Source organism: Drosophila mojavensis, unplaced genomic scaffold (genome assembly GCF_018153725.1).
Source record: "Drosophila mojavensis isolate 15081-1352.22 unplaced genomic scaffold, ASM1815372v1 contig_136, whole genome shotgun sequence".
Lineage (NCBI taxonomy): Eukaryota > Metazoa > Arthropoda > Insecta > Diptera > Drosophilidae > Drosophila > Drosophila mojavensis.
This window is the reverse complement of record NW_025318667.1, coordinates 29,788,600-29,814,407: the sequence shown is the minus strand read 5'-3', so window position 1 is coordinate 29,814,407 and position 25,808 is coordinate 29,788,600. Positions and strand designations below refer to the sequence as shown.

General features: G+C 43.7%; 3 protein-coding genes across 3 annotated transcripts; all 3 read right to left on the bottom strand.

Annotated features, from left to right (window-relative positions):
* Positions 1 to 8,463: 8,463 nt before the first annotated feature.
* On the bottom strand, positions 8,464 to 21,824 carry LOC116804652. The gene is made up of 2 exons (XM_032733225.2): positions 21,365 to 21,824; positions 8,464 to 9,602 (listed from the first exon to the last, which is right to left on the bottom strand). Exon 2 carries the CDS (start codon positions 9,598 to 9,600, stop codon positions 8,734 to 8,736), a length of 867 nt encoding a protein of 288 aa, XP_032589116.2. The 5' UTR covers positions 9,601 to 9,602; positions 21,365 to 21,824; the 3' UTR covers positions 8,464 to 8,733.
* On the bottom strand, positions 9,660 to 12,107 carry LOC122757848. The gene has a single exon (XM_044011413.1). It carries the CDS (start codon positions 12,105 to 12,107, stop codon positions 9,660 to 9,662), a length of 2,448 nt encoding a protein of 815 aa, XP_043867348.1.
* Positions 12,080 to 15,172, bottom strand: LOC122757749. The gene is made up of 2 exons (XM_044011089.1): positions 12,287 to 15,172; positions 12,080 to 12,252 (listed from the first exon to the last, which is right to left on the bottom strand). Exons 1-2 carry the CDS (start codon positions 15,003 to 15,005, stop codon positions 12,182 to 12,184), a joined length of 2,790 nt encoding a protein of 929 aa, XP_043867024.1. The 5' UTR covers positions 15,006 to 15,172; the 3' UTR covers positions 12,080 to 12,181.
* Positions 21,825 to 25,808: the final 3,984 nt, after the last annotated feature.

Genomic DNA, 25,808 nt, shown 5'->3' with positions numbered 1-25,808 from the left:
TCGAACTCGATTCCACATTCGTTTTTATACCCTGAACCCATTGAAAATGGGAAATCAGGGTATAATCGTTTTGTTAAAAGTATGTAACAGACAGAAGGAGGCGTGGCAGACCCCACAAAGTATATATATTCTTGATCAGGGCGACGAGCTAAGTCGATTTGGCCCTGTCCGTCTGTCTGTCCGTCCGTCCGTCCGTCCGTCCGTATGTATGAACGCGTCGATTTCAGAAGATATAAGAGCTAGAGACTTGAAATTTTTTCCTAGGTCCGTGTATATCACGCGCATATCAAGTTTTTCTTTTTATATCGATAACTACTCCCGATAATTTATTATCGATCAAAAACCTTATCGAAAGCTAGTTATTTAATTATACCTCCTACACCTTTAGAGCTAGAGCTTCCAAATTTTATATGTAGACTTATATGCATTTTATACAATTTCGATTTTTGTTAAAATTTACCCCCCGGCCTTAAATTCACCCCCTCACCTTCACTTTTGTAAAAAGCGTATTTCAAATACTAGAGACTTGTGCTTTGGCAATTACATGCATATCCATGTCATAATCATAATCTAAAAGTTTCATGAAGATCGTACGTCCACAAAAAAGTTATTAAGCAATTAAGTTCTCATAGTAAGCGCTCACTGCCGCCCATGCGTGTTTATGCTTGTGTGTGTATATGTATGTAATTGTTTGTGTATGTGTGTGTGTGCGTATGTGTGTGTATGTGTGTATGTGTGTGTGTATGTGTGTATGTATGTGTGTGTATGTATGCCTGTGTGTGCGTGTTTCTTGCGTAAGCTGAAAGACGCGAAAAATTATTGAAATAGCTATTACTCCAAGGGTTCAGGGGATCTCGTAGTCGAGTAGTCTCGACTAGAGCTTTCTTACTTGTTATTATTATGTATGTTCATGTCTGAACAATGCATTAGTGTTAAATAAATGAATTGCATCTTTGGGCACCTCTGCTGCCTGACATATGCGAGAGCGAACTAAACTAATATCTTCGGTTGTCATGGTTCCCGATACCATATTATTCGAGGCAGTTGCGAAAAATTGGTCTCATAATTTCTGTAAGTTCAAAATATTTGAAAAGGTCCCATAGGTCCCATTTTGAACCCCACCATTGAAATTTCATTAATAATAATAATTTTGAGGTCTATCAACCTTGATTGTAATGTGTTCACTAGATCGCGACTTAAGGGTCTTAAGCTTGAACCAGATTGATTAATTGGAAGTGAAAACATGGAATGCGAAGTTGATCCGCCTGATCCAATAAAATCTTAGTTGTTGGATTATTTCCTGGCTTGCTATTGTACATTACTGATAATAACTAATATATAGCTGATATAAGCCGACTTTTTCCGACACCTGCATCACCTCCAACAAATTCATAAAACACAGAATTGTTTTTGGCATTGTGCAAAACATGGGAAAAATATGTCCTTTGCTTCAAATTAAGCGACCTGACAATATCGACCAGTCCATCAGGCGAAACTAGAGGTGGAAGTTTAATGATCCGTAAATTATTATCTCCTAAGTCTGTACTTTCATCACTTTCATTAATGTTTAGAACATTTAATTGTGGATTAATTTCGGGCAATCCCAATACCCTAAATCTGTCGTCCACGACTTGATTTTCTAAAGTTTCCTCATTTTCGTCCTGAGCTATATTTTTAAGAGCATTTTGTAATTCACTAACATTTACGATTCATATTTTTAGTTTCAAGGTTTTGACAACAAAACGTTTCGCAATCCCTCATAACTAAGTCTATGTGCTCATTTCTCCAAGGAAAGTATAGCATTACGACTTCTCTAAAGTAATTACATCTATCAATATTTATATTAAATCTTCTATATCTAATTGTGCTTTGACTTTGTCTTTTTCTAAGAAAGCCACAGCCATCGCGTAGCATGAGATTTGGTGTTTGTGAAATACTGGGTATATCAAGATGATCCAAATCAAGTCTATTTTGTCGAGCTCCAGTTTGTTGTTTGCTAAGTGTATAAAAAGCCGCAAAATTAGCTAAGCATACATTTTCTAGAACGTCAGGTCGTTGAACATAATGTTCTATAAGACTCAATAGAAATATATCAGTTTAATCATCGGGCAAATTTTGCAACTGTTGTCTAGACTTAAGTATTCTAACCCGATGTTCTGGCCATGAAGTATTAATATATACTTCAGCGTTACTGCTTTCGGATAAGTGCATACCTCTCTGCTGAAACTCAACCCGCCAGTAAAACCTAATGACGTAGTGGCGACCGAAAATACCACCCTCCATTTTCATTAATTTTAAAATCTGCCTATAGCAAAAATAAAAATATCTAGCGCAAATAACCGGGTCGGACCTAATGAGTTGAGCTTTATCGTCAAAGCTTAAATTAGCAGCTTGCTCTTCAGATATTATTAAACTGTCTAAATATTTAGACAATAAGACAATTCTGTCCATCTCGTCTCAGCTGCTGAAAAAGTTATGAAAAATGTTGGTAGGCCAAACTGCCTTATCATCGCCATAACTTTCTTTTTTTCCGCTTCCCAATATAGCCATCATCGTGGCGAATTAAATTATTTAAATGGTCCTCATTGAAGCAGAAATACCTCCATTTGAGCTATGCTTACGTAAGCAGTCCTACAGCCTCTTCTATCATTTTCTAAGCTCAGACCTCTAAAAATCTCCTTACATTTCCTTATTATACCAGCAAAGATTGTTGGGAAAGATAGCTCTTCAGAATAACTATCCTGATTCATATCTATAGGTCGTTGACCTTCCCCAGGTGCGATAACAATTCTCTGCAGCGCAATATTTTCAACAGGAATATTTTCTAACAATGTTTCCTGGCCTCCAGGATTTAACAATTCCTCTTAAAAATCATTTTGCCCTTGTACACCAGCTTGATTTGTCTGCTCTAGAAGTTGTGAAACTAAATCTCTATCATCAGTTGATGCTACAAATGGTACATTATCCGAAGAAAATGAGGCCATCCACTGCTCGTTGACAGTAATTTGACCTATAATTTTAGAAGGCCCTCCCTTGGAAGGGATGTCACCATATTGCCTACCGGTATAGATACATTAACCACAGCTCCTGTAATTGCAGTTTGACGACCATACCCTAATGACTTGATTATCATGAAAGAAAGGCGGGGAGCAATAAAGCATTTAGGTAGCTCTGGAAAATCTAGACCATTCGAAATAGCTGACTTTGGTTTTTTGCCCAATTTTGCACTTGAACTACATGTTTTGCAAAAAGTGCATTTATTATTTGAAAATTGAAGATAAACTTAAAATACCTTCTTTGTCTTCAACACTACATTTACTTTCAACAAAATTTCTACTAATTTTGACGACTTGGTGTGGAACCCACTAGCCTTTACAGCAAACGCAAACCTGATCTGGACCCTGCTTAACAAGTATATTATAATTGTTTATGCATTCAGATAAACTATTATTTAATCTTCTACGTTCCCTATTCTCTGGAAGATTCTCTGCGCGAGCCTGGCTATTACGGATAGCATTTCGTCGATTTTCTTCTATTCTATTTTCTATTATATTCCTAAAGTGTCTAACTCTTTGGGACACGATTCTATTGGCATCAAATGCCTCTTGACGGGCTTGTAATCGCGCACTTCGCCTTGCACTTGTATTTCGAGCCTGATCTATATGTCGACGAGTAGCGTTATGTCTAACACGAGACCGTAACAGCCTGTGCCTTCACCTTTTTAAAAGTCGTCGACCAAAATTTTGTCTGTTTTGAAAGTGCAGGACAGTATTGTGTAATTGCTCTGTCGCTCTGTATATAGGATTTTGCCTGCGTCTCGCTCGTCGCGAAGTATCGGCAATTTGTTCTATCGCCCTATAGTCAGGATCTTGCCTACGTCTTGATCGACGCGAAGTATTTGCAAGTTGTTCCTGTTCTCTAACTATAGGATTGCTTCGACGGCTTGAATGCTGTTTGGTATTCTGCTCTTGCTCTATCGCCCTGTATTCAGGATCTTGCCTACGCCTCGCTCGACGCGAAGTATAGGCAAGTTGTTCTTGCTCCTTAATTTGCAAATCTAATTGATGCATGGCACGATTATCAGTGTTTTCTGTCTGCTCCAAGTTTCTAACCCTTAAATTATTCCTACGAGTATGACGACGCGACGTTCACTATCGTTAATCTGCTCAACTTGACGATATTCTAAGTTTCCCCTTATTAACGTATATTACAGTGCTATAAACCTATCTGCCGTAAAAGTAAATGAATATTAGTATGTACATATTTCATTCATAAACGCAACAGTCATTAACAGTATAATTGGGTAAAGGGTATAAAAACGGAACTAAAGGGGCGTGCTTTCAAGATATTTTCGCTACCTACTGACCCTTTTAAAAGATGCTACAAGTTATAAAAAAGGCTTCGTTGGAATTTCATAGACCTGCCCAAAGGGCATTTCTTAAAGACGCTAATTATTATTGCCCAAAATATGAATAATTTTGACTGGTTCATCGATATGTACATATATTAACTGTGCAGTAAGCAGCGACTGCGCTTGGACTGCGGTGCAATGTGGACAATAATATGAGAATTTATTTGTTGAATAATTTCTTTTGTACAATCTTAATGAAACTCTCAGAACGTAATCATTATGTGTAACTGAAGTCTCCAGGCTTAATAGTGTTCAAATTAGGCTGAATAACAATATCCATTTATCGATTATCCTCGATAAAAAGATATCGGATAAGTTATCGAAAAAATATGATAAACTCGTACTGCGTATGGTATACACGGGTATGCATGCAAAATTTCACCTCTCTACCTCTTATATCTTCTGAGGTCGACGCACTCACACAGACGGACAGACGGACTGGGCCAAATCGACTCAGCTCGTCGCCCTGATCAAGAATATATATACTTTATTTGGCCTGCCACGCCTCCTTCTGCCCGTTACATACATTTTCACAAAAACATTTAACACTAAATTCCCATTTTTAATGGGATCAGGGTATGATTATGATTTATGTAGATTTGTCTGAATTTTATACAATTTCGATTTTTGTTATAAGGGAAATGGGTTACCATATAAAAATTTGGAATAGTCTTTTAGGTTTTGATTTGGTTTATAATATGTATACAATATTTATTAATCACGACATGTGTAAGTGAGTATCATAATGCCATTAACAATACTATATGGTTAGTGATAATGCGCAAATCTTAAAAATAAAGATGACAACTCTTATTGTCTATTGATTATTATCTATCGAGTATATCGATTAGAAGCAATATAAGTACCAGATAGCCACAAGAAAATTTATAATAGTATATATACTTTATGGGGTCTGCCACGCCTCCTTCTGCCTGCTACATACATTTCAACAAAACCATTATACCCTGATTTCCAATTGAAAATGGGTTCAGGGTATAAAAACAGAGACGGCATTAATACAAACACATAAACCGGAACTGAAACAAACACGGACAGTTAGATAGACGCGAAAGCTAGGGTGGTGTTGGCCTCTCGCTGTCTTCACCCAACTCTACAATGGTCTTCGTTTAAATATTTCATTGAAGATCCCCATACCAAAATGCTTCGACTTACTCTGTCTTCTATGCCATAATGCTATAGGCCTAGCCTATCATATTTATTTGCTACTATCTATCAAGTAAACTCAAAAAATTTCATGATTTTTACATTTATTCATTATTTTACAATTTGCTTATATACAAAAAAAAAAAAATTAATCTATTTACTATTTCATGGCTAATATAACCACTTATTTTACTAATATTATTTATTAATTCTTTGTTTTTGTTGTCGCAATTACCTGGTTAAGGCAGAACCGCCCCAACTACAAGGATATTTCTGATAGATGAAAGCGATTATATGCGGTGAGCAGGGGTGGTTCCTCCAAATAAGTGAAAACGTTGTGGGTGGGTTTAATCGTCTTTATTTTATTTCTTCACTAAATAAGGTTAAGTTGCTTTCACAAGTAGTTGCATACAATGAGTACTCAAAAACCCAGGAGAGGTAATTCACGAGACCGCGAGGTTATGCTATTGACAGTATTCTGTTAATAGCAATTAACAGTACTCTGTCAATAGCATAGCCGGCTATGTGGGGGAGGAGCAAGTCCTGTTAATGGGATCTGGCATTAACATTGAGCTGGGGGTCCATTTGGAGGATAGCGTCAATGTTGAAGTCCGATGTTCTCGAACGGATGGTCACTGTGCAGACCTCTCCCGGACACACGCTAGTGGCGGAAAGACCCATGGCCCTTGCCAATGAAGCATGGATCCGAGTTGTAGGGCTACACGGATCGATCAACGCCCTGACATCGAAGTCCTTGACATCCGTTTGCAGCGTTATGATTGCCGTGGGGAGGATGCTAGCGGCCTTGTGCTGCATAAGCGTGCTCAGCGGCGGCGTGACCTCTCTCGTGGAATTGGAGGCCGCTTGACGGCGACGTCGTTTCCGTGATCCACCTTGAGGCGTGGTTGTCACGGCGAGGGCGGAGGTAGAGTGCCCACTGGTAGGAGCCGCGGCGGGACGACGTCGCTGTCGGCGACGAGCTCCTGGCAGGTGCAGTAATAAGTGGTGGCTCTGGCCACACGCCTTGCACCCAACCTTGCTGCGGCAGGATTGCCCTGAATGCTGAAGCGCCAGACAATTCGCGCAGTATTTATTGATTAATACTGCGCGAAGACGTTTTTTGGCCGGAAGGCCCAGAAAACGCCGGCACTTCCGCAGAGCATGGATTTCTCTGCACACGCGGCATCGGAAAGAGTTGATGCCGGGTGTCTGCACAAGATGAGTGGCTGGTGTCATAGTTATCTGAGAATCCTGAGAATCGCTGGTGAATATGGAATGTAAAATAATGATAGAGAGCTATCCGGCTCGGAGGACCAAAATGTGCAGGGGTGGTTTCTCCAGATAAGTGAACACGTTGTGGATGGGTTTAAAGATCTTTATTTTATTTCTTCACTAAAATCGGTTAAGTTGCTTTCACAAGTAGTTGCATAGAATGAGTAGTCAAAAGCTCAGGAGAAGCAATTTACGAGAGCGCGCGGTTATGCTATTGACAGCATTCTGTTAATAGCAAGTAACAACACTCTGTCAATAGCATAGCCGGGCTATGTGGTGGAGGAGCAAGTCCTGTTAATGGGATCTGGCATTAACATGCGGAATTCCTTTATATCTTTTTAAAATGTTATGCCAAGGTAGCAGGCTTTGATAAGGAATCTTAAAATAGAGCTAAGTTATGCCACTATGGTAACTCCAGGTACCCCGCCAGTTAAATATAGGGGATACAACTTCGATTACACCTCTTGATAGATAGACCGCAAAGTAGTCCGTAAGTCCTGTCTGTCGTAGATCTCAACTTTGCTTTTATGAGCTCTGTCAAGATCAAGTCCGCCGGTCACAACCTAAGCGTCGAGCACAATCGTGCTATCGTGTCGGAATGCTAACAGATCGGGTTTATAAAAACTGTCTTAGCCGTCCAGGCTCTGTTCTGAATAGACGAAGTAATCTCTTTTCTCAAGCCCCGTCTTGAGATAGGAAGCCACTCCATTGTGCCTATACACACGAGTGTTCTATGACATTTCTGCAGAACGTGAATTAATGACTCAGGAGAATCACATCCTGCTCGGCACTGTCTATTCAGTTCGTGCCTTCCCCGCGTGGTCCGAGACCTCGTGGGAAGAGCATTTATGCGCAATTTGATCCCAGACCGATAAGCTTGACCGCTCATCAGCCTTGTGGGTTGACATACCCATCCGTGTTGCGGAGCATAACGTCCAGCTTCACGGAGACCATTACCATCAACAGTCATGTACAATCTAGTCGCCTAGTGCGAATCAATCTTTGATCGTGATAACAGCTCTTCAATTCCTGCCTTTGCTCTATCTCGGAACCTGCAGAGCTCGCCACTGAGAAAGCTACTGGCCGCCCCTGATTGTTCGAGTTGAGGTCATTTGACATTGAGCAATCTCTTAGTGCGTAGCATAGGAGCTAACCAGCGTACCGAGGGAATCCCGAGACCCCCACAACTATGAGGGGCATGGAAGAACGCAACTGACACGTCCAACGGAAGATCGACTACCTTCCTGACGAAAGACCGTACCAGCTTGTCAGTGAAAAAGTCTCAGAACGCCCAATGCAACACTACCAAGTGTAAGCATATGATAAAGCTGAGGAATAAGGACAGTTCTGAGGGCGAACAACTTCTGTTGTGGTTTGAGGGGGGGCTCATATCAATCTCTCCATCTTTGGAATTAACTCCTCCGAAGGATTGTATCGAGCCCTCCCACCGGCAGTAAATTTGATGCCAAGATACTTCCATTCCTCTGAACGCTTCAGGCTTGGGCACGAACTAGGACTTACACGGAAGCTCCGTGCTTCGACCACGGTATACTTTTGTTTCGGTTGCCCCTTAATACTAATAGTGAAACACTTATCAGCATTAAGGGTTAGCCCCACGATTGATAGAAACACAACCGTAGTGTCCAAGAGCTCCTGAAGGCCCTTAGGGGTGGAAGCAAACAGCACCAAATCATCTGCGAAGGCTGCAGCATTAGTTTTGGCATTTCCGACACTGACACCGATGTCGTTGGATAGAGACCTGAGCAACCGGTCAATGACCAAATTGAACAGTACGGGGGCTTATGAAGATCCCTCAAGACTAAATCGACTTTGGTCGCGTTATCGGCACATCCGTCCGTGGGTAGAAAGCCTCGCTGTCTTGGGTCCTAGTTAACGGAGTCCGCTAACCTTGACGCCAATATAGCATTCAGTTGTCTCACCACGACCAAAGGCACCGATATCGGACGAAAGTCTTGCGGTCTTGTCACTCTAACTGTTTTCGGAATGAAAATAGTTCGAGCAATTCGGAAGCGGACGGGCAAATCTCCGCACCAAAGAATCAAGTTCATAATGCGAAGCATTATGCCGACTATTTGCAGGATAGCGTCAATGTGAAAATCTGATGTTTTTGAGCAGATGGTCGCCGTGCACACCTCTCCCGGACCCACGCTAGTGGCGGAAAGACCCATGGCCCTTGCCAATGAAGCATTGATCCGAGTAGTAGGGCTACACGGATCGATCAACACCCTCACATCGAAATCTTTCTGGCCTGTTTGCACAACGACAATTGCCGTGGGCAGGATGCTGACGGCCTTGTGCTGCATCAGCGTGCTCAGCGGCGGCGTGGCTTCCTTCGTGGCCCTGGATGCTGCCTGGTGGCGTCGTCCTTTGCGGGATCCTTTTTGGGGTGTAGGTGTCCCGGCGAAGGCGGAGGAGGTGGGCCCGCTGATAGGGGCTGCAGCGGGACGACGTCGCTGTCGGCGACGAGCTCCAGGCAAATGCAGCAGCGTGTGATGGCTCTGGCCACACGTCTTACATTTCGCTTTGCTTCGGCAGGATTGCCCGGAGTGTTGGTGCGCCAGACAATTCGCGCAGTACTTGTTGATGAGTACGGCGCGAAGACGTTTTTCGGCCGGAAGGCCCAGGAAACGCCTGCACTTCCGCAGAGCGTGGACCCCTCTACACACGCGGCATCGGAAGGAATTGATGCCAGGTGTCTCCACGGATTGAATCGAATGATTGGCTGATGACATAGCTGAAAAGGAGAGATGTGCGGGGGTGGTGAGTGACGGAATAAGAGGCACATACATTGTTAGTTGGACATCACAGCGGTGTTATCGTCCGTTGGTAGGATGACCAACTTATGGACGGGTCTACGGACAATGCCCCGGGAGGTGAGAATGTCCGCCACTCGGACCTTCCCATCATCTCCTGGGTGCGTGAGGTGGACACGGCCGAGCCGCCACTCGTTGATGGCGACATTGTCGTCTTTCACGATGACCATGTCGCCGACCTTCAAGTCACGTTGTGCGAATTGCCATTTATTACGTTTATGCAGCTCCTTAAGATACTCTTCTTTCCAACGGAAACAGAATTGTTGGTGAAGAGCCTTAAGTCGCTGCCAGCGATTCAGGATAGACATCGCATCTTGCGTAATTCTGGGCTCAGTAATAGTTATAAGAGGCCCACCGACTAGAAAGTGTCCTGGAGTAAGGGCTTGAAAATCGGTGGAATCCTCGGACATGGGTGCTATCGGTCTCGAGTTGAGGCAGGCTTCTATTCTTGCCAAGAGGGTCGAAAGCTCTTCGAAAGTATATTTCGACGTGGCAGTGGATTTGTAGAATAGGGCCTTGAAACTCTTCACCCCTGATTCCCACAAGCCGCCCATGTGTGGTGCGCTCGGTGGGTTGAAATGCCAGGATAGGCTATGGAGAGAGTGCTTTGCAAGCACCTCGGATCGGAGTGATTCCACAAAGTCTCGTGATAAAGTCTTTGCGGCTCCGACAAACGTTTTCCCGTTGTCGGAGTAAATCTTCTGCGGACATCCACGCCGAGCCACCAAGCGGGAGAACGCCGCTAAGAATTTTTCGGTGGTTAAGTCGGACGTGGCCTCGAGATGGATAGCCTTGGTGCTGAAACACACAAACACACAGACGTAACCCTTTGTGATGAGGCAGGCTCGTCCGGCGTAATTCTTCACATCGAAGGGGCCTGCAAAGTCGACGCCTACGACGGTGAAGGGCCTGGTGAAGGTTGTGCGATCAGCTGGCAGATCGCCCATCATTTGCGTTTGGAGACGCTTGCGGTAAACTACGCAGGACTTGCATGAGTTTATCACCGATTTGATGAGGACCTTCAGCTTAGGGATCCAGAATTGTGAACGGATGAGTCTCACAATTAATTGGTTCCCGCCATGCAAGGATATGCGATGGGTGAAGCGGACCAGCAGCTTTGTGAAAGAGCACGAAGAAGGGAGGATGATGGGGTGGCGCTCGTCATAGCTTAAGGAGGCGGATGTCCTTATGCGTCCGCATGCTCTCAGGATACCTTTACTATCCAGGAAAGGATTAAGATTGCGGAGTGAACTTGAGGCCGGAAGTTGTTTCTGTGCACGTAAGCAGCTGATCTCGTTTGAGTAGATTCTGTTTTGGCTCAAGGAGATGAACCTGGACTGAATAAAGTGCAATTCATCAGCACTGAGCTCTTGCGATGGAGGGGGAGCGGATCTCCTGCACCGGTTGATGAAACGAAACATCCAAGCGGTGACACGGAGGGCTCGATGAAGTTCTGAAAACCTGCTTATGAATTCAGCTGGAGGAGTCAAGGTGGCAGCATGACTTTTAGATGCCTTTTTCTCTAGAGCAATCTCCAAGCTAAGAACAGGAATGATTGGCCAGTGAGACTGGGAAAGTCGAAGCCAATCTGGGCCATGGAACCATAGCGGATTTGAAAGAAGTTCTTGAGGATGAGCTCCTCTGCTAGCTAGATCCGCAGGATTATGCTCTGAGCTGACATGATGCCAGTCACCAGGATTGGTGAGCTCAGTTATTTTACTGATCCGATTTGCGACGAAGGTTGTCCAATTGCAGGCAGGCTTGTTTAGCCAGGCTAAGACAATAGTCGAATCGGTCCAGTAAAAGGACTGAAAACTGACTGCCGGGGATGCCGGGAGCAGTACTGAGCATAAGTCGGTCAGAAGGACAGCACCGCAAAGCTCCAAGCGGGGTATAGAAATGGATTTGATCGGAGCGACTCTCGTTTTGGCGGAGAGCAGATTGACGAAGATCTGGTTGCCAAGTTCTACACGGAGATAGACAGCCGCTCCGTAAGCACGCTCCGATGCGTCACAAAACCCATGAAATTGGATAGTGGCTCGAGGTTGGAAATGTACCCATCGAGGCACACGAATGTCCCGAAGGCTGGAGAAGCTGAGGAGAAACTCTTGCCATTGGGTGAGGAGATCACCCGGCAGAGGTTGGTCCCAATCTAAATCGCGTAGCCAGAGCGCTTGCATAAATATTTTTGCTCGGATGACAAAAGGTGCCAACCACCCTGCGGGGTCGAACAACTTGGCGATCTGTGAAAGGACCGACCTCTTTGTGTAGGTCTCCTGGAGAGGAATGTTGGGGGGCGAAAAAAGAAACAGATCGGCTTGCGCTTGCCAACGTAGGCCTAGAGTCTTTGCTGTGCTTGAATCTTCTAGCTCTAAGAAGTCCTCGCACAGCCGATGACTCTTTGGAATAGCCCTTAGACAATCCATGGAATTGGATGTCCACTTCCTTAATGGAAACCCCGCACTCTCCAGAGCTTCTATGAGTTCGGCGATGGTTGCGATCACCTCTTCTTTGGAATGTGCTCCTGCAAGTACGTCATCGACGTACATGCACTCGGAGATGACCTTGCTGGCGAGAGGCAAACGGGATCTCACGTCATTTGCGAGCTGTTTGAGAACTCTCAAAGCCAGGAAGGGAGCACAGTTTACTCCAAAAGTGACGGTGCTTAGCTCGAAGTCCCCGATGTTGCCGTCTGGCTTACGGAACAGGATTCGTTGGAAAGGGGTGTGTTTTGGATCAACACGAATTTGGCGATACATTTTAGTGATATCTGCATTGAACACGTATCGATAGTATCGCCATTGGAGGATTTGCATCGTGAGGTCGGACTGAAGGACCGGGCCTGGATGAAGAATATCATTCAGGCTCTTCCCATTGGAAGATGGGCACGATGCATTGAACACCACCCTCACTTTGGTGGTGGTGCTGTCGGGCTTAAACACTGCGTGGTGAGGCAGGTAAAAGTTACTCATTGCAGGATTGCAATGTGAAAACACTGGCCTCATATGACCCAAGTCGAGATACTCTTGCAGGATAGCTTCGTATTCGGCCTTGAGTATCGGATTCTTGGACAACCTGCTCTCATTTTTGAGAAACTGCCCCAGAGCGATGGATCGCGAATGACCTAAGTCAGGGTGATCCGGATTTTTAAACGGAAGAGTCACGACGTAGGAGCCAGACTTGTCTCTCCGTGTGGTTCGGACAAAATTGTCCTCACACGCAGAGTCCGGCTCACTGGCTACCTTGGGGAGATTCTCCACCTCCCAAAATTTGGTGATGAGATGGTCGAGTTTCTCATCGTGGAGAATGGTAACCCTAGTCGTGAAAGCGGAAATTGACTCTTGAGGCTTCTTTGTGACTGGACCCGTAAGAATCCAGCCAAAGATTGTTTCTTGGCCCATTAGTGATCCGCAGAGGTTAGGGCGGAAGCCCCCCTGAACGATCGACGGAAGGATATCCGCGCCTAAAAGAACGTCAATTTGAGCGCTCTTGAAGAAAAGTGGATCAGCTAATGGGATGTCGGGCAGATTGTTCAAGAGATTTTGTGGAATGGGGTACGATGGCAGATTGCCGGAGAGCCGTGGGATGACTAAAGCTGAGGCCTCAATTCGAAGTCGGGGTTTCAGCGGAGTGCCGATATGGAAATCACAAAGCTTCGTTGATTTGGCTGCCACGGAGTGGCCTAGACCGGACACCTGCGTTTGCACGGATCGGAATGGTAGCTTCATCAGACGGAATAATCGTTCGGAAATGAACGTTGCTTCGGACCCCGAGTCGATTAGAGCCCTGGCTGGATATGTGACCCCCAAATGACACACATCAATTACGGCCGTTCCAAGTAGGACCCCTGGAGTATCGGCCGTGAAATACGACTGCACGTTACGAGGTACTTCGGACGTACCTGGAGTCGCAGCGGCTCCGGATGAGGAGCTGTTTGCTGTGGAGCCTTCCCGGTGAAGCAGTGTATTGTGCCTCCCCTTGCACTTGGCGCAATTGTGAATACTAGTGCAGTCGCGCAGTTGGTGCCCTTGAGCAAAACAGTTCAGGCAAAGTTGCCTTCGCTTTATGTATGCTTCGCGCGCTGCCAAGGACATTTGGCTGAAGCGAGGACACAGACGAACCGGATGGTTCTCTTTAGCACACAAATCGCACTTTTTGGATTTGGGCTGAACTTGTGTCTCGAAGGCATGGACCTTTTTATTAGAGGTGCTGGCCGTGGATTTCGGGTCTGCACCTGGGACTTTGGGGAGGGACCTATCACCTTCCATAGCTTCAAGCGCGCGAGCATGTTCGCTGATGAACAGACTCACGTCTTTCCAGGCTGGGATGTCTGATTTTCGCGTTAATGAGTGCTCCCAGAGAGATCGAGTGTGTTCAGGTAACTTGGAAGTACACAAGAACACAAGGATACAATCCCAGTTCTCCGTAGAGATCTGAGCTTGCTCGATGGCAGTGACACACCGATGGATGGTGCCATGCAACTCTCTGAGAGCCGCGCCTGATTCTTTGGTGACCTTGGGGAGATTGAGAAGGATCTTAAGCTGACTGTTCACTAACAGTCGCTTGTTCTCGTACCGGTCACACAAGGCGTCCCAGGCCGATGCAAAGCCATCGTTCGTGAGCGGGCACTCAGCGACTAAGGCATTTGCATCACCTGCTGTTTTTGAATTTAGGTGGAATAACTTTTCCACCGGAGTCAGGCGCGGATTTTGGATATATATTGCAGTGAAAAGATCACGGAATGTTGGCCAGCGCAGGTAGTCGCCATGGAAAACTTCCGTATCAACGGGTGGCAGGCGACAGCCTCCAGACGAGGCGAAAGGAGCGGACATAGGAGCGGGCGGTATACTCGATGCGGAAAGTGCATCGATTTGCACCCCCAGGTGCGTCGTACACCGTTCATACACAGTATAGCAATGGTCGAATTTAGCCTCCATGGCTTCAACTTCGCCACTGCTCGCCCCTTGGCTCAACGCTCTGGCACAGACCTTGTACTGCTGTTCAGCATCATCCCATAATGCCTTGACACGATCTCGGCGGATCTCGAAGGCCCGGAGCTGAGCCGCATGAGTGGCGTTAGAATCTCCGGGACCGTCGATGCGGGCCTCGAATTTGATGAGCCTATCCGCAGCAGCGATGAAATCGGACAGAGACATTTTAGACGGACTTGCGGGCTTTGGACTGGATCGGGTGACGACCGGACTACGCTTGAAAGTGCTGCTTGTCTGCGGTTTCCCGGACGGAATGGGTGATGCAGAAGCACTGCGCTTAATGAGACGTGAAGCGGGGACACTCAGCTGCGCTCGGCTAGAACGATCGGACATGGAGGCTTACTCGGACACCGGTTAAGCAAAGCCTGGAGAGTCGGCAATGAAGGCGGAGTTTGATCACCGAATCGAAATTTATCAGACCAAACAAACGTTTTGTTTGGGAAATAATGAATACAAACACAAAAGAAGGAGAAAAAATAACAAAAACCAAACGGGAAGAATATTAACTAAATCCTCAAAGAGAAACAAAAAAAAAAAAAAAAATGCAAATCGAAGAATATAAAAAAATAGTAAAAATTAAAAAAAATAAAAATGTATATGTATCAAAATATTTAAAAAATTAAAATTATTAAAATGTACGATTTTATATGTATTTGCTATTTAATTAATTATGTTCCGCTCCGTTTTGATCTAATATTTTTTTTGTGGTTTTATATATTTATTATTATTTCAACTATCGGTATCAAAAAACAATAGTTGCGCGCTGTGATCTCTAAGAACCAAGGTATCGCCACGGAGTTGTGGCGGCTGTCGATAAATCTTGTTATTGGTATATGTGGATATGCAAATTTTTCTAAATGCGATCACTAGCGTTTGCACACGAAGCAACAAGTGGAATATATTTATTATTATTTTCTATTTTTTGCAAGTGTTATGATGTGTGTTTTGTTAATATGTTAATTAATTATGTGTTAATTGTGTTGCTGCTCTATATGTACATTCATATGGATATATGTATGTACATATGTTTACTACCCTCTTATATTTAGATTGCAGAGCACAGCGGAGACACAATTAGCACACACACACGTACAAGGAAAAAAAATGCAAATATAAATATGTGAACATAAATATATAATAAATATGTGATATGTAAATATGAAAATATAAAAATTTAAAATAAATTGTAATAAAACGACAAGGATATGTTTTTTCTGTTTTATCTTTATTTATTTTAATATATATTTATGGTGTGGAATGTACAAACAGATGTGCATATGTATATGTGTATGTATATGCAGTGGGAATCTTGTATGTACGTACATATATTGCAGTGGAATCGCAATTAAATGTGTGCAATCGGACTATTATGATTGGAATTGAATTGCGACAAGACACAAAGGATATTGTGTGTTATGTCTTAGCAAGACGGAAAGATTCGGAATTGAATATACAACGGACTTGAAGGTTAATGTATACATATGTCGCAGCGCGATTTTCATCGCTGATGCCATCCATATTCACAGATTTAAAAGTGTAGCGCGTTTCTGTTATTGCGTGTCGCTGGCGTTCACCATCACCGGAAAAAGAGTGAAGCCACGCTTCCACCACTCGACCGACCACCACAAAACAGAGTCGCACTGGCGATATATCGGTCCATCGACTTACCACCACACTTTCCCGTCCGTACAGCAACCCTGTTACTGTGTTGTACATTGTCTCAAGTGTTATACAACACTGTCTGCCTCTTTAGGCGCCAACTTCAAATTAATAATTCAATCTCCTACACGGCCTACCTGACCAGTCACACGTCCCTGTGTGATTTCGGACACATAGTCACATTTCCATTTATTTTCCCTTTTTTTTTTTTTTTTTTTTTTTTTTTACATTTGTATTTCACATTCTTTTCCTTATAATAGGTTCACAATCTTTAGTTTAGTCCATTAAGCTTATTGTACAATTCGTTTTCTCTTTCTTCGTACTTATTACTTTTCAGACTTTTACAGTTTTCTTTTCACAAAGTTTCATCACATATTCTGACTCCCGCCATAACAAGTCCATCTGTTACAGTGCAGTCTCATATCATTAGACTCCCGCCATAACAAGTCCATCTGTTACAGTGCAGTCTCATATCATTAGACTCCCGCCATAACAAGTCCATCTGTTACAGTGCAGTCTCATATCATTAGACTCCCGCCATAACAAGTCCATCTGTTACAGTGCAGTCTCATAAATTCATTTATTAAGTTTACACATTATTCTATATTATTCTATTAGTCTTCATATAAGTCTCCTGTATTTTGATTATTTGGCAATGCTTTTAAGAATTCGTGTGAATATTTATAAGTTCGCTTATTACTTAAAGATTTTAACAGGTATCGATCCCCTTTTAATACTTCAATTATTTCAAATGGTCCCTTGAATTTTGGATCAAGTTTAGTTTGATGACGTTCTTCGTTTTTAAGCAACACATGATCACCCAAGTTATGCTTAACAATATTCGCTTTGTTTTTATCAAATCTACATTTTTCATAATGTGCATTTTCATCCATGTTTTTCTTAGCATCTTTTCTTATATTATCCCTATCTATATCGTTATCATTTTCTTCAATTATTGGCAACAAACCAAAAGGTCTTGCATCTTTACCAATTAACAATGCCAATGGACTATACTTAGTCACTCGATTTGCCGTGCAATTCATAGCCAATTGAACTTCTGCCAACGCATCCTGCCATGATCTCTGACTAGTTTCAACTGCAGTTAGCATATTTTTCAGTGTGCTCATCACACGTTCTACTTGTCCATTGGCTCTACAAGCCCCCGTTGCAATTAAGTGTAAATTGATTCTTTGAGAGGAACAGAATTCACGAAAACCTGAACTTGCAAAACAACGACCTTGATCTGCTATTATCCTAGTGGGTAAACCAAATATTGATACAACTGATTTCACTGCTTTGATACAATTTTCGGTATCTAAATTCAAAGTATGGTAAAAATACACAAACTTTGTAAAAGCATCTATTAGAACGATTACGTATTCCTTCAAATCACTTTTCCCGCTTAATTTACCAGTTATATCAATATGTATGGTGTGCCACGGGATTTCTATCTTGGGAATTGGATGCAATTCCACTTGCTCTTTTCCTACAGGAGCCTTAGATATTTTACAAGTAATGCAATTGTCCACAAATTGACGCACATACTTTGACATATGTTCAAACCAATAGTAACTATATACTTTATTTAAAGTCTTTTCCCATCCGAGATGCATGATACTTTCGTGTACGTGATTTATTACAGCCCATCTAAAGCCCCTCGGAATTACCGGCAAACATTTTGTTCTTCCATTTCGTTGAATCTTCCTATGCAATATTCCCTTTCGCAATTCATAAGTCCTCCCTAGACTATCTGGCAATTCATTGTTTTTATATTTTGTTATTAGGTCACATATCTCCGGGTCACGCTGTTGTTCAGATAACAACCAATTATCAGTCACCTCTGCCAAATTTACTTGCATTTCTGGTATTTTGATGGCATTTTTAATTTTCTCTGATACTGGATTCCGTGACAAACAATCAACATGCGCCATTCGATCGCCTTTCCTGTACTCTAAATCAAAATCAAAGGATTGCAGAAATGCCCACCATCTATGTACTCTGGGAGTTAAATCCAACTTAGTACGGCTAGATTTCAGAGAATTACAGTCTGTGTAAACGACGAATTTGCGTCCCTGCAAATAATGACGGAAATGTTTAATACCGTTAACTACTGCTAGAGTTTCTAATTCATACGAATGATATCTAGATTCAGCAGGAGAAGTGCATTTACTGTAATACTCAACAACATGAGGGTTATTATCTATCTTATGTAACAATATCGCTCCATAGCCTATTGCACTTGCGTCTGTATGCAATTCTAGTGCATGCTTTGGGTCGAATATGATTAATACTGGTTCTTGCGTTAGGATATTTATTACTCTTAACCGAATTTGTTCATGTTCTGATTTCCAAATGAACTCCGTATTATTCTTTGACGTGAGTTGGTACAAAGGCTTTAACATTTCTGAGAATTTGGGGACGAATTGTCGGAAATATGAAGATAACCCAATAAATTGTCTTAACTGTGTCACGGATTGTGGCGGTGGTAACCCTACCAAAGCTTGGACTTTACGCACATTCGGCCTGATTTTTCCATCACTAATTTCAAACCCAAGATACTCAATACTTGTTCTGAGAAAGGAGCATTTGTTTATGTTAAACGAGAAACCGGCTTTAATTAAAGCTTCCAACACGATCTGCAAACGACTCAATGCTTCTTCCTTAGTTTCGGCTGCAATCAAAACATCATCAATGTAAACAATAGCAATAGTATTTGCTAATGTTCCCAAAGCCTTGATTATAGCCCGCTGAAACACTGACGGTGCATTTTTAAGACCGAAAGGCATTGTCAAAAATTCATATTGCCCTTCAGGCGTTACAAAGGCTGTTCGCTCTATTGAGTCCACATGCACAGGGATTTGATAAAAGCCACTTGCCATATCAACACATGAGAAATATCTTGCACCACGAAGTCTAGCAATCTGGTCTGAAATAAGGGGCAACGGATATTTGTCTGCCACGGTGTTATCATTTAGCATACGATAGTCCACACAAAGACGATCAGTACCGTTTTTCTTTTTAATCAACATCATCGGACTAGCGAAAGGAGAACAACTTGGCTGTATGACATTTGCTTTTAGTAATTCATCAATTTTTTGTCGCACTCGGTCTTTCTCATCTTCACTTAGTCTGTACGGGCGCCGTTGTACTGTCTTTTGCGGGTCAATCAATCTAATCTCCAATTGCCCTGTGGTAACCCGTGTCTTAGGAATTCCGTCAATAAAGGAGTCACTATACAATTTCAAAATATTTATCAGTGTCATCTTATCATGTTCGTTAATATGGCTACTTGAACTTATAATGTCTTCGTATCCTGTTTTATTTACAACCTTCACCTCTTTGGTTTTATACATCTGAAACCTGGCAGCGTCTATTAAAACACCGAAGCCCTGACCAAGAATTTCACGGCCAATCAGCACATCATAATTCAAAAATCTATCCAAAACGACATGTAATAATATCTCAAAGCAATACTGTTCAATGGTTATATTAGCCAAAATTTGCTGGATGCTACATATTGAGTCATTGCCAATTCCATTTAACTTTACAATGTTATTAATACGTTTCCCCTTAAATTTATCAGCTTTGCTCTCCTTCACTAAGGAACATTCTGCACCAGAATCGAAGCAAAACGGAACAGACTCACCGGACAGATTAATAACTCCAGACGGGGGAGCTATTGTGCAAATGTCCACACGCTTCTCATAAACCTGGCCGCTTCCACCAGCTCGGCCCTTTGGTCCAGCCGTAGTGCTTCCATTGTGATTCCTTCCCATGTTCTTGCTCTTCTCCAGTCTGGATCGACATTCGGCGTACTTGTGGCCAACCTTTCCGCAGAAGTTGCACTTCATCTGGTTCAAAAGCTTGGGCTTCTTATGCTCCTGAGTAGCACACGTCTCGCCATCCAAGTTGCGCTTTTTGAAAGCATGCGCATGTAGTTGTTGTTGTAGCTCATTGAGTGACTTGACGTTTTCAGTGAAGATCCAGCGTGACAATTTGTCATCCAGTTGAGCCATGTGTGCCAACGTTAACGACACTGCAATCTCTTCCAGATTTGTAGACTTCCACTTTGACAAGAGCAGCGTGACGATGCGAGTCCCATATTCAGCGGGACCTTCTCCCTTCTTGGGTCGGCCATGTAAGACGTTTAAGAGAACAGCTGCATTGGTCTCAACTCCGATGAATCGTGCAGTGAACAAATCCTTGAACTGCGTCCAAGTAATGCCAGCGTAGCACACTTGTGACAGCCACTGCGAAGCGCTACCTTCCAGAGCCTTGCTCAATGCCATCACTAGTTCGCTGCCTTCGACCGTGTTGTCCGCCATGACCAAATCCACCGTAGTGCACCATGCCGAAGCGTCCGCACCATCGCCATCTGGGTTGAATTTCGGGAGCGTCACTTGTTTTGTTTTTTTTCTCCGCAGAACTTTCAGGTGTCATCAATTTTTTAATTATTTCCATGAGACTCCCGTTCTGCGCTAAAAGCGATGTGATGTCAAGATTGGGAGGCTGAGCAGATCCCACTTCTGATGTCGCAGCGCGATTTTCATCGCTGATGCCATCCATATTCACAGATTTAAAAGTGTAGCGCGGTTCTGTTATTGCGTGTCGCTGGCGTTCACCATCACCGGAAAAAGAGTGAAGCCACGCTTCCACCACTCGACCGACCACCACAAAACAGAGTCGCACTGGCGTCTGTACAGCAACCCTGTTACTGTGTTGTACATTGTCTCAAGTGTTATACAACACTGTCTGCCTCTTTAGGCGCCAACTTCAAATTAATAATTCAATCTCCTACACATACATATATGTATGTATGTATGGCTCTGGACTTCACGTATCTGAATATATAAGAATATATAAGAATATATATATTCAGATTCGTGTCTAATATATAAGAATATATATATTAGTGGGATGCAACTTGCACAACAATGTAAAACATACATATATGGCGGAAATGTCGTATGACAAATGCCGGTATGCACTGATATATGTATGCAAGTTGCAGTGAGAGAAATGTAAGGAATTACTTATCTGACACTCCTAAGAATCGCTGGTGGATCTGTATATATCCGGCTCGAAGGACCAAATGTTGCAGGGTGGAGTCTTCAAATAAGCAAAGTTGTAGGGATGTGGTCTTCAATAAGAACACGTGTGTTTATTTTTCTTTAAAAACTTATTTTTATTAAGCACACGCAAAATGGCGGTAATTCAAGTCGTTGTACTCAGTAGTGTGGTAGGAATAATAGTAGTAGTAGTAATAGTACTTGGCGGAGGGCCAAGTACTGAGAGCAAGCGGTTATGCTATTAACAGCAAGCTGTTAATAGCATAATCGGGCTCTGTGGGGGAGGAGCAATCCTGTTAATGGGATCTGGCATTAACAGATGGGTTTAAAGATCTTTATTTTATTTCTTCACTAAAATCGGTTAAGTTGCTTTCACAAGTAGTTGCATAGAATGAGTAGTCAAAAGCTCAGGAGAAGCAATTTACGAGAGCGCGCGGCATAGCCGGCCGGACTGGCAAATAAAATACCCCCATCGGGTTGGTGTTACTATTGAAATTATATCGTGTACTTTGTATAGGCTTTTTTAAATTAAAATTGACTCTCATTTTTGTCAATAGCTTTAAGAAAATAAATAAATAAATAAACACTCTGTCAATAGCATAGCCGGGCTATGTGGTGGAGGAGCAAGTCCTGTTAATGGGATCTGGCATTAACATGCGGAATTCCTTTATATCTTTTTAAAATGTTATGCCAAGGTAGCAGGCTTTGATAAGGAATCTTAAAATAGAGCTAAGTTATGCCACTATGGTAACTCCAGGTACCCCGCCAGTTAAATATAGGGGATACAACTTCGATTACACCTCTTGATAGACAGACCGCAAAGTAGTCCGTAAGTCCTGTCTGTCGTAGATCTCAACTTTGCTCTTATGAGCTCTGTCAAGATCAAGTCCGTCGGTCACAACCTGAGCGTCGAGCACAATAGTGCTATCGTGTCGGAATGCTAACAGATCTGTTCTGAATAGACGAAGTAACCTCTTTTCTCAAGCCCCGCCTTGAGATAGGAAGCCACTCCATTGTGCCTATACACACGAGCACCGTGTGTTATATGACATTTCTGCAGGACGTGATTTAATGACTCAGGAGAATCACATCCTGCTCGGCACTGTCTATTCAGTTCGTGCCTTCCCCGCGTGGTCCGAGACCTCGTAGGAAGGGCATTTATGCGCAATTTGATCCCAGACCGATAAGCTTTACCGCTCATCAGCCTTGTGGGTTGACATACCCATCCGTGTTGCGGAGCATAGCGCCCAGCTTCACGGAGACCATTACCATCAACAGACATGTACAATCTAGTCGCCCAGTACGAATCAATCTTTGAACGTGATAGCAGCTCTTCAATTCCTGCCTTTGATCTATCTCGGGCCCTACGGAGCTCGTCGCTGAGAAAGCTACTGGCCGCCCCTGATTGTTCGAGGTGAGGCCATTTGACATTGAGCAATCTCTTAGTGCGTAGCATAGGAGCTAACCAGCGTACCGAGGGAATCCCGAGACCCTCACAACTATGAGGGGCATGGAAGAACGCAACTGACACGTCCAACGGAAGATCTACTACCTTCCTGACGAAAGATCGTACCAGCTTGTCACACTTTCTCAGAACGCCCAATGCAACACTACCAAGTGTAAGCTTATGATAAAGCTGAGGAATAAGGACAGTTCTGAGGGCGAACAACTTCTGTTGTGGTTTGAGGGGGGCTCGTATCAATCTCTCCATCTTTGGAATTAAGTCCTCCGAAGGATTGTATCGAGCTCTCCCATCGGCAGTAAATTTGATGCCAAGATACTTCCATTCCTCCGAACGCTTCAGGCTTGGGCACGAGCTAGGACCTACACGGAAGCTCCGTGCTTCGACAACGGTATACTTTTGTTTCGGTTGCCCCTTAATACTAATAGTGAAACACTTATCAGCATTAAGGGTTAGCCCCACGATTGATAGAAACACAACCGTAGTGTCCAAGAGCTCCTGAAGGCCCTTAGGGGTGGAAGCAAACAGCACCAAATCATCTGCGAAGGCTGCAGCATTAGTTTTTGCATTACCGACACTGACACCGATGTCGTTGGATAGAGACCTGAGCAACCGGTCAATGACCAAATTGAACAGTACGGGGGCTTATGAAGATCCCTCAAGACTAAATCGACTTTGGTCGCGTTATCGGCACATCCGTCCGTGGGTAGAAAGCCTCGCTGTCTTGGGTCCTAGTTAACGGAGTCCGCTAACCTTGACGCCAATATAGCATTCAGTTGTCTCACCACGACCAAAGGCACCGATATCGGACGAAAGTCTTGCGGTCTTGTCACTCTAACTGTTTTCGGAATGAAAATAGTTCGAGCAATTCGGAAGCGGACGGGCAAATCTCCGCACCAAAGAATCAAGTTCATAATGCGAAGCATTATGCCGACGGGAACACTCCTGGCAGTTTTTGGAGTTATACCATCCGGCCCCGGAGACGAAGTCGACACTTTGTGTACTTAGAGGTCCCGTGACGTAATCGGGCCCCATACCCCCTCTCGTATGCACCCTATATGGGGTACGGTGTTACTGCAAGAGGCTAGGCTCGGCTGTGTCATGACTCGCTTCCAGTAAGGCTCCATGACCCTCTGACTTGGCATTGCCGACTCGTTGGTTCCTGCTAGCTAGGATTTTATGCATCGACCTCTGTGTTTGTCCCAGTTACGCTGAACCCTGGCGTACTGCTGCCTTCTACTAATATCGTTCGAATGAATCAGTGGCGAAGTGGCTGGAAATGAAGATGATATTGAGGGAGTTACATCAAGCTCACTTAAACTAGGGCGGCGCTGTATGGTCGGCGGTTCATTCGCTTGTGAGATATGAGCTGCTTGCCCTCTTAGCTTCTCTATTTTTGCCTTATAAATATATCTCTATCGACACTTTTTAATGGCATCGACGCTGCGGCTTTAAAATATCTTTGCTAGCTTTTTATTAATAAGCCTCTCACTATTTGCTGTGAGCTCTAGTTCCTTCCTCGCCACCATCAACAATTCTTCATCACTCCACCTTGTATTGACATCGACACGGATGCGCACTGCATCTTGCGCATCTCTGTGACAATGTCTCATGTGAACACCCAAGCCGATCTTCGTTTTAAACGACCGTTCACATTCTGTACATGGAAACATAGCTTCTACCAAAGCGTCTACGTTCCGCTCCTGATGGTCCCCTAGGCGACGAGCCGTAGAGGTAAAATTCACTGAGTTATGTCAGCTATCCGAGGCTCGTTGTAATTATTTGTACCATCAGTTGTCGATCCTTAGGGCTGGTAACCCGTCAGGACCCTTTCGTCGCTCAAATTAGCTTACTGCCCAGCTGTTACACTGGTCCAGTAGTCCGGAGGATACCACGAGGAGGCCACATTCAACTGGTGGGGCACTTTGTGCCTCTGAGTCGACTGAAAATTTACAAGTAAATTAACTGCCCATTTATCCTACTGTCGCAATAATTTGGTTAGTCCAGCACCGCCCCAACTACCAGGATATTTCTGATAGATGGAAGCGATTGAATGCGTCTGAACCAGTCGGTATTGCTTTGTATTTTTTTAAGATGTTATGCCAAGGTAGCAGGCTTATGATACGGAATCGTAAAATAGAGCTAAGTTATGCCACTATGGTACCCTGCCCAAAACATAAACGTTTTAAAACAGCATACTCCGCAAGACACCACCCTAGAGCTGATAACATTGCTGTCACCAGCATTGAGGACACCCAGAGCTCTTAACCGTTTTACGGATTGATGGCTCCAAATGCCCCGCCAGTTTAATGTAGCGGAGACGACCTCGATGTCACTTCTCGCCTGATAGATAGACCGCAAAATAATCCGTAAGTCCTGTCTGTCATAGATCTCAACTTTGTCGGTCACAACCTGAGCGTCGAGCTCAATCGTGCTATCGTGTCGGAATGCTAACAGATCTGTTCTGAATAGACGAAGTAACCTCTTTTCTCAAGCCCCGTCTTGAGATAGGAAGCCACTCCATTGTACCTATACACACGAGCACCGTGTGTTCTATGACATTTCTGCAGAATGTGAATTAATGACTCAGGAGAATCACATCCTGCTCGGCACTGTCTATTCAGTTCGTGCCTTCTCCGCGTGTTCCGAGACCTCGTAGGAAGAGCATTTATGCGCAATTTGATCCCAGACCGATAAGCTTTACCGCTCATCAGCCTTGTGGGTTGACATACCCATCCGTGTTGCGGAACATAACGTCCAGCTTCACGGAGACCATTACCATCAACAGATATGTACAATCCAGTCGCCCAGTACGAATCGATCTTTGAACGTGATAACAGCTCATCAATTCCTGCCTTTACTCTATCTCGGGCCCTGCAGAGCTCGTCACTGAGAAAACTACTGGCCGCCCCTGATTGTTCGAGTTGAGGCCATTTGACATTGAGC

Excerpts from the sequence above, each read along its gene's own strand:
- LOC122757749 (XM_044011089.1), bottom strand. The coding sequence starts at position 15,005 with ATGTCCGATCGTTCTAGCCGAGCGCAGCTGAGTGTCCCCGCTTCACGT. Across the intron at positions 12,253-12,286 it reads TTTGAGAGTTCTCAAACAGC|CAGCAAGGTCATCTCCGAGT; the intron begins TCGCAAATGACG and ends TTTGCCTCTCGC.
- LOC116804652 (XM_032733225.2), bottom strand. The coding sequence starts at position 9,600 with ATGTCATCAGCCAATCATTCGATTCAATCCGTGGAGACACCTGGCATC.
- LOC122757848 (XM_044011413.1), bottom strand. The coding sequence starts at position 12,107 with ATGGATTGTCTAAGGGCTATTCCAAAGAGTCATCGGCTGTGCGAGGAC.